The sequence below is a fragment of the Orcinus orca genome, chromosome 1, assembly GCF_937001465.1.
Source record: "Orcinus orca chromosome 1, mOrcOrc1.1, whole genome shotgun sequence".
NCBI lineage: Eukaryota > Metazoa > Chordata > Mammalia > Artiodactyla > Delphinidae > Orcinus > Orcinus orca.
This window is the reverse complement of record NC_064559.1, coordinates 177,927,113-177,936,064: the sequence shown is the minus strand read 5'-3', so window position 1 is coordinate 177,936,064 and position 8,952 is coordinate 177,927,113. Positions and strand designations below refer to the sequence as shown.

Genomic DNA, 8,952 nt, shown 5'->3' with positions numbered 1-8,952 from the left:
CCCATGCCTCCTGCAGCTGAAGCGTGGAGTCTTAACCACTGGACCAGCAGGGAAGTCCTGACTCATTTAATCCTTACAATAAGGAAATAATGCTCTAAATGGCTAGGTAGTAGAACTGGGAGCATAAATCCAGTGTATCTAGCTCTGAAGACAATACCGTTTTCTCTTTGCACTGAAATACCTTGAAGATATGAGAGGCGTGTAGAATTTTAGCATACATATTTGATTAATTAGACTTTTTTTTTTTAAGTTAAACCTGAAAAAAAAATCCTAATCCTGGATGTGCCTTAGTGGTCTTGTGTCTGAACTGACGAACTACAGTCAGGTTTAATTAAACAGCACTCAGAAAAAACCCTGCGCGGGGGCTTTGGGAAACCAGAGGTGGTTCCTTGGACAGAGAACATTTAGCTTCTCTGACAAATGTATTGGATTAGTTGATCTTTGAACTCCCTTCCAGGGGGAGGGACAAATTAGGAGTATAGGACTAACAGATACAAACTAGTATCCAAAAAATAGATAAGCAACAGGGATTTACTATATCATACGGGGAATTATACACAATATCTTGTAATAACCTATATAATGGAATATAATCTGCAAACAACTACCCCAAATCACTATGCTGTACATCTGAAACTAACACAGTATTGTAAATCAACTATACATCAATATAAATAAATAGACTCCCTTCCAGTTGCACAATCCTTTGGCTTTAAATTACCACCAGTGAGGCGCGGGACTCTGGCTTCGCGGGGTGTCTACAGGACCATCAACGGTCGCCAGCTCACAGTAAACAAGCAGCTCTGAATTCATGACCCCTTGGAGGTCATGTAGGTTAGTTAGCTCTACAAATTCTACAACTTCCCAGACCGGTGGCCCTGAACGTTGGGCTTTTAACGCCAGAGCGCAGAAGGAAATCCGACGACCTTAGAGGGAATCCAGTCTCCACCACTAAATTCTAAACTCAAATTTCTTCTCTGCGGCTACCATCTTCCACAGGACTACAACTCCCAGCAGGCCACGCCCGAGGCCAAAGCTTACTGGCGGCCCTGCCCGAGTTTCTTGCCTTGTGGCAGCCAGTATAGCCAATAGCAAGGAAGGGCAACCCTCAGGAACCAGTCCTGGAGGGGCAGGGCGGATCCTTTCAGGGTTCCGGTTCCGACTCCTTCCCCCGGCCATCCGAGGCGGTGCTGTCCCTGACCGTACGGCTGGAGCTAGGTTGGTCGGCGTCGGGCCCGGGGTAGCGGTTGCGGGGGGACGGGGGGGCGCGCGCATGGCGTCGCGGGGAACTCTAAACGTGGCCCCTTCCCTCTCACCGGGTAGTTGGGGCTGTGGCTTTGCTCCCCGGACCCAGTGGGGAGCAAACGGGCCCCTGTGGTCCCTCCGCCCTAACTCCTGACCCCTTCCCCCGGCCTGCACGACCAGACTGCTGGCCCCAAACCACTACCTTCCCGCCCTTCTCTTGGCCTTTGAGTAGTCCAGCCCCAATTCCACTGACCATACATTTGGGGTCAGCTTCTTTTCTCCCACCGCTCCGGCCCCAAGCCCGTCGGCAAGCCTGAACCCAGCTCCTGTGCTCTACAACGCTCGTGCCCTCAGACTCCGCCCCGCTGCACACGACCCGGCCTCTTGGGCCGGGTCCCCTGACCAGTCTCCTCGGACCCTCTGACTCTTTTGGTCCTTCTCTATCTCTCACCCCTTATCCACCCCCCCTGTACAATTCCCAGTTCTTTAACACAGTTTCCCTGATCTTTCCAAGCTCCTCTCTCCCCTTCCTCCCCCGCCAGCTCTCGACTTGATCCCAAAGACCCCGAACTAAGGCCCTTCAGCCCGCTTTCCACCTTGGCCTCTTCCCTCTAACCCAGGCCTTTGGCCTTCAGCATCAGTGATCAACAACCCCACCTTCTTGGCGCTAACTTCTTAGACTTGGCTCCTTTACCACTGCCTCAGTCCCTTCCACCTTTGGTCCTCCCTGTACCTCTGAGCCTCCTGGGAAGACAAGCCCCATGGGCCCCTTTCTCCTCTGAAATCTCTGAAATGTAATATGTAAGAGCCTCTTTACTTTACCTGCCACTGTCTTCTCAGTAGATGGTGGGCTCCCCATCTCACTAAGTCCCAACGTTGCGCACCCATCCTGCAAGTCGTAGCTCAAAGACCACCTTTTCCGTCAAGCTGCTCATCTCTGAGCTCTTCAGGGAGATATGCCTGTGTCATCAGAACTACCATGGCGCTGTTCCTTCTTTCCTTTCTTCCTTCCCTCTTTCTCTCCTCTTCCTCCGATACTGGTGTAGTGCTTAAAAGCACTGGCTTTGGAGTGATGGGCATGGCTCCCAGTTCTGCCACTCACTTGCTGTGTGCCCTTGGGCAAATTACGATTTCCCTGCTTCCACTGGAACTTAACCTTCTACACTGTATGAGTTTCTGGAGTTCATGGCCTATTTCACTGCACTGTACCATAAACTCTTTTAGGGTGGTGACTATAATCTTAAATCTTTTTGCTCTTTTTTGACCCAGCATTCAGCCGTGGGTAGAGTCGCAGCTTGGTATATTGTGGGTTCTCAGGATAGCAGGATTGGTAGTGAATGGAGGCCATGTAGCTCATTGCATAAAGACAGATGTTGGAGCCCTAGGTGGGATGGGCAGCGGTAGGAAGTAAATTAGATCATATCCATTCCCTTGTACTTAAAAAAAGTTTTGAGCACCAGGCCTTGTGCTGGAGAGATTGCCAGAATGACCCAGTCCCTGCCCTCAAGTTGCTTATAAACTAATAGTGGAAATAGACATGTAAACAGATAATTGCAAATCACTGTAAAAGCAAGTACAAGATTCTGTGGGTGCATAAAGGAGGAAGTGGGCAGGAATTAGGAGATTGTTAAGGAATAGTGGGTGAGAATAGACACAAGTAGGCATGAAATGGGTTCTGGAGACAGGCCCGGCCTTCATTCAGTTCGTTCAGCAGATATTTATTAAGGATCTACTAGGTATGACTGCCACTGCTGTAGGAGTTGGGGTTATATTAATGAATAAAGCAAAGAACCTGGCCCTCACGGGACTTAGGTTTTGCAGGGGGAGGCCGATACTAAATAATAGACATAAAAAACATTGTTAGGAGTTGAGAAGTTCTGTGGGGCAGGGGAGACTGAGTGAAGGGGAAGGGGTCGTAATTTTTTAATTTATTTTTTTGGAGGGGTTGTAATTTTTAAAAGGATGGTCAGGAGACAGTGAATAAGTATCGGAATAAATTGTTCCTGATTTTTTTTTACATTTTTGAAGGTGAAGCAAGCCTGTTATTTTTCACATCACTTATCTAGATTCTTGAAAAAGCACTCTCTAATAGAGATTGGTAAATTATACTTCACCTCCTTTTGTTTTTTTTTAATAGATCTTTATTGGAGTATAATTGCTTCACAATGCTGTGTTAGTTTCTGCTGTACACCAAAGTGAATCAGCCATATGCGTACATATGTCCTCATATCCCCTCCCTCTTGAGCCTCCCTCCCATCCTCCCTGTCCCACCCCTCTAGGTCATTGCAAAGCACCGAGCTGATCTCCCTGTGCTATGATGCTGCTTCCCACTAGCTAACTATTTTACATTTGGTAGTGTGTATATGTCAATGCTACTCTCACTTCGCCCCAGCTTCCCCCTCCCACCCCGTGTCCTCAAGTCCATTCTCTATGTCTACATCTTTATCCCTGCCCTGCTTTTAAATAAAGTTTTATGAAAACAGACACACCCAATCATTTACAGATTTTCTATGGCTGCTTTTATGATACAATGGCAGAGTTGAGTAGCTGCAACAGAGATCCTATGGCCCCCAAAATTTACTAAACATATACTCTCTGGTCCTTTGCAGAAAGTTTGCTGACCTCCCACTCCTTAAAGATTTAAGGTACTGTCCGTATTTCACATTTTAGATTATATGTACTGTACCATTTTTTAATTGAATTTTTTTTGTTTCCCAACAAGATCATGTAAGGGATCTTTTTCATACTTGCCTTCTTCACAGGGCTAGCATGTAGCGTCTTCAACAGTTGTAGTAGCAGCTGTCATGTACTGAATGACTAGTACTGCCACACTTTACACTGGGCATATTATAGGCATTTTCTCTAACAAAGTCCTGCTGTGTCTGTTGGTATCACAATTTTAGTGATGTGGAAGTTGAGGCTCAGAGTGGTTGAGTAATTTGCAGAGTTGTAAAGACAGTATGTGTCACTATAGGGATCCAACCCTAAATTTAGTCGGTGTCCCTTCCATTACCAGACCCCACCTGGAGCAATTATGAAGCTTTCATTTTCTATCATCAATGCCCCATCATTGTGCTTCCCTCCCTCATCCCTTTGTTCATGTCACTCTGTACAGTATCTCCACCAGCCCACGCTGCCTTTTGAAATGCTGTTACTTCTTCAAGGTTCAGAGGAACTACCACTCTCCTCTTATCAGTACTTTCTTCCCCTCATTCCCTGTCCTTGGCTGTCAGAACTCAAAGGAGTCTGTGCAGCTTAGCAAGCATTTGCTGATGTTTGCATAAGTAGGCCCTGTGTTGGGCACTCTGTGTGTGGGGGGCAGGGAATGTGTGTTTGGGAGACTGTGTGGTGTGTGAGCATAGCTGGATGTGTGTATGGTGTGTAATTGGATAGCCATGAATGTGGCTCTGTGTGTGGGAGGGGTGTGTGGTATGTATGTGTGTGACTGCATGTGTGACTGCGTGATGTGTATGTGTGTTGTGAGAGTGGCTGAGTGTGTTGGTATGTGAGTGTGGCTGTGTGTGGTGTGAGCCTATGTGTGAGACTGTCTGTGTATGCACTGCTGTGTGTGGTGTTTGAGTGGAAGTGGGTACTGACCAATCAGAACAGACACAGCCTAGGCCCTCAGTGGGTCTTGGAGGACCCAGATGTTAAGCCTTTATTTGCTAGACTATGGTGAGGTCTGGGGAAGGGAAGGAGTGTACACGTAAGAGGATTCAAAGCTGGGCCTTTTAAACGAGTAGGAGAGCCTCAAGAATTAGAGATTCTGTTCTCTTCATTTGAAAACAGGCAAATAGGTGGATACTTTTAAGGAAGGCTTTTCAGAAACGATTAAACATAATGGGAATTTCAGTTAACTTAACAGTTAGGCAGAAAAATCGAACGCATCCCCAAATGGAAGCTCCTTTACTTGTAGGTGAATTCGAGTCTAGACTGTGGTATTAAGAAAAGTGACATTGTGCAAATCATACAAATATCTTTTGGGGCTGGACGAAGCTGGGGCCTTCTTTTTGCTCTGGTGGGTAGCTTTAAATATCTGTGGAAGTTTGTCACTTGAAAGTAAGTAAAGGCATTCTATCCGAGTATTCCAGTTAATTGAGGTTATTTCTGACGGATGGTTCCAAAGGGATGGTGTATACCCACCCCTTCAACCAGGACGAAAGATTCCCTGGGGTCTGGCCTGACCCAAGGAATAAAGGTGTTGGCCATTTGTGTTCATTCTCAGGGTTCAGAGATGGGCAGTGAGAAGGAGCAGAGCCCAGAACGGCACCTGCCTGAGGAAGGGGAACGGGGTAATAAGCCATGGAGAGTGGATGACTCAGAGGGTTCTTGGATCCCAGATGGGGAGAAAGAGCATGGGCAAGCAAGCCTGCCAGAGGGGCCACAAGGGCTCTATCCAGAGAAGCCACCGCAGGACGTCACTGTCCCCGCTGGAGAGCCAGAGGACCTCTCTGCTCATCCGAGGCACGAGGCTGATGAGAAGCCCTTTATATGTGCCCAGTGTGGCAAAACCTTCAATAATACCTCCAACCTGAGAACACACCAGCGGATCCACACAGGCGAGAAACCCTACAAGTGTTCTGAGTGTGGCAAGAGCTTCTCGAGAAGCTCCAACCGCATCCGGCACGAGCGCATCCACCTGGAGGAGAAGCACTATAAGTGCCCCAACTGCGAGGAGAGCTTCCGGCGGCACTCGGACCTCACCACGCACCAGCAGGACCACCTGGGCAGGTGGCCCTTCCGCTGCGACATCTGCGGCAAGAGCTTCAGCCAGAGCTCGGCGCTGGCCGTGCACTACCGGACCCACCTGGAGCCGGCGCCCTACATCTGCTGCGAGTGCGGGAAGAGCTTCAGCAACAGCTCCAGCTTCGGCGTGCACCACCGCACCCACACGGGTGAGCGGCCCTATGAGTGTGCCGAGTGCGGGCGGACCTTCAGCGACATCTCCAACTTCGGGGCGCACCAGAGGACCCACAGGGGCGAGAAGCCCTACCGGTGCACGCTGTGCGGGAAGCACTTCTCCCGCAGCTCCAATCTCATCCGCCACCAGAAAACTCACCAGGGAGAGCAGGCTGGGAAAGAGTCCAGCTGAAGAGGGCGAGGAAGAGAGAGAGCAGAGCGTGGGACCCCAACCTAGTGCAGAAAGATCTTTAGGATCTCCTGCTGCCCCCTTGACCTCAAGCCCTTCCTCCCACTTTGGAGAATGGTTTTCTGTTGCCTCTGAAGCCAGGATCTCCAGGAAGTCCTGAGAAGGGACTCTGAGTAAAAATCTTCACTTTTTTTCCAGGCCAATTTCTTGTGGTAGAAAGTCAGAGGACCCCGTCTTGGCTTCGCCTCCTTGGGGTGAAAGAGAAATAAGGTAGGCTTAGGACACGCTCATATCATTTGGGCAACTGTCCCCTGGCCTTTGAGGAAGTACCTGTGAGGTGGGCATCACTGTCTGGAGGTCCTCTGTATAGTATGTGGACCGCTTAGGGCACACTGCGGTGGTCCACTAGTTCCCACCTGCTGTGCCTCAGCTGGGCTGGGAGGAGCAGGGGAGAAAGGGGCCCCCTTGGCCCAGAGAAGAGGTCTGAGGTCCTACTTTCGGAATGAAAGGGAAGCCCTCAAGGAGCCATGATCCAGGGACCCTCACACTCCCTCCTGTTTGTGACTTGTCACCCCCACCCCAACGTGCATCTGTTTCCCCAGGGTTAGCAGTAAAAACCCTTTAATGAAAAGGACCCGTGTACTTATTTGGGGGCATCGAAGAAGTGGGGAGGTGGTTGCACCACAGCCACTCTGGAAGGGAGTTGAATTCCAAGAAAGAGTGGGTGGCTGCTCTGAAAAGCAAAAGGAAGCAGCTGACTCTGAGGTCTGTGAGGAGGAAGGGGAAAGGGAAGGAAGTAATACTGAGCATGCACTCTATGCCCTGGATTCTGCAGGTCACTTTCACATTCTTTATCTCATTTAGTTGTCGAAGCAACCGCAAGGGAGTAAGATGAGGCAAGTGAGGAAAGGTGAAGTCACTCGCTGTGAAGTCGCACAGCAGGTATGTGGTGGAGCCAGAGTTCAGACCTGGGCCTCCCTTGATTCTGAGCTGATGCTCTTTCACTACATTCACCTTGCTGGCTTCTGAAGGAGGAGCCACTTAGGGGGCTGGCCTGGGACCAAGTGATTCCCTGTAAGTGGGAGTTAGTGTGGCCTCTTGATACAGCCCTGGACCCTTTGCCCTGTGGGATGTCAGTGCCAAGCATGAGAACCTTTCCAACTTTAGATTGATTATTGATTGACACTTATTCGGTGCCTAGGAAAAATGACAGTGACAGGGAATAGGGGGTGAAGGGTGGGACAAGATGAACCTAAGGTCTGCCCTTAGTAGCAGTAGTGCAGTTCCTAACTGAACTGCTCGTTAGGGATCGTGCCTGGCTTTCTGCCCTTCTGAAGGCCTGGCTCCACGTGGCAGTTTTCAGTGTTTTCTGCATGGAGGTTTAGTGTTCATCCAGATTTCCTCCAACAAATACAAAAGACCCCTCTCTATCTCTCTTGCCAATCTGGAGCCCTGCTCTTCCAGAGTGAGGGGCCCTCCTCATTTGTAGCCAGTTGGCAGAATGTGACTGGCACTGCTGATGACCTGACCTATCACATGGGATCTTGCCGCCTACCCAGGAAGGGATATGCCAGTCATCATCCTATTCTCACAACAACCCTGTGAAGTAAGAATTACCCATATTTGACAGATGCAGAAACAGGCTTACATGGCAAGTCAGTGGCAGGGTCCGGAACCTAACCTACTTCTACCCAAACCCAAAGCCTGTATTTTTTCTGACCATAAAAGACGACTTCCCAAACAGTTCCCTGACATTTTGTAGGATCCTTTTCAGTTTACAAAGCACTTTTATTTCATATACATTTTCCTGCTCCTTGAAAATCTCCATACAAAATAGTTTAAACATAATAGTCACCCAACTTGCATGTATGAATTGCTCCCTAATAGAAGTTGCCAGGGGCTTCCCTGGAGGTCCAGTGGTTAAGACTCCATGCTTCCACTGCAGGGGGCACAGGTTCGATCCCTGGTTGAAGAACTAAGATCCCGCACGCCATGTTGCCAAAATAAATAAATAAAACTTTAAAAAAGTTGCCATCTAACACCTACTGAATGCCAGTTACTATACACCATCATTTCTGATCTCCATGACTAGTCTGCAAAGTAGTAGTATCCCCATTGTCAAGATAAGGAAATTCTGAGGGGTTAAATGACCTGACCTAATGGCTGAGCTGGGATTCCAATCAGGTGCGTCTGATTCCAAGGCCAGCTCTTCATTTTGCTCATTACCAAGCTAGGTCTGCTGTTCTCCTCTCAGTCTGGGGAGCTTGGTAATCCTTCCAGACCCAGAGCCTTAGTGACAACTGCTGTGATTCTTTTGGAGTCTGCTGCCAGTGAGACCCAGGACCTGCTTTGATCTTGGGACATAACTTGCTGGCCGATCTCATTTGCCCTTTTTTGACCAAGTTCATAGGCTAGGTTTTCTGTGTTGGTCCAGGCTATTGAGTCCTGACTAGTCCATTTATTCACCCTCTGACTTCCTTTTTTGCTAGCTTCCTTTATTTTCTCCTTCATTCCCTTTTCCTCGTCCCTTTCTTCTCCCTTTCCTCTTCCCTTTCTTCTCCCTTTCCTCTACCCTTCTTTCCTCCCTCTCTCTCTTCCTCCTAGTTACTAGGAATACT

At 48.8% G+C, this 8,952-nt stretch overlaps 1 protein-coding gene across 5 annotated transcripts in view; it reads left to right on the top strand.

Moving 5' to 3' along the window:
* Nucleotides 1-101: 101 nt before the first annotated feature.
* ZNF691 (zinc finger protein 691) overlaps nt 102-8,952 on the top strand; it is a 79,056-nt gene continuing 70,205 nt past the window's right edge. For 2 of the 5 annotated variants that reach the window (XR_007474202.1, XR_007474201.1), the window contains exon 1: nt 1,278-7,276. Coding sequence is in view for 2 of the 5 variants with exons in the window: in XM_004266353.4 (XP_004266401.1) it covers nt 5,480-6,337 (858 nt within the window). In the remaining 3 variants the exon portion in view is untranslated. Of the gene's footprint in view, nt 1,219-1,277; nt 7,277-8,952 lie in introns of those variants that run through there. The other 3 variants (XM_004266353.4, XM_012531870.3, XR_007474211.1) reach the window with 3 other exon arrangements.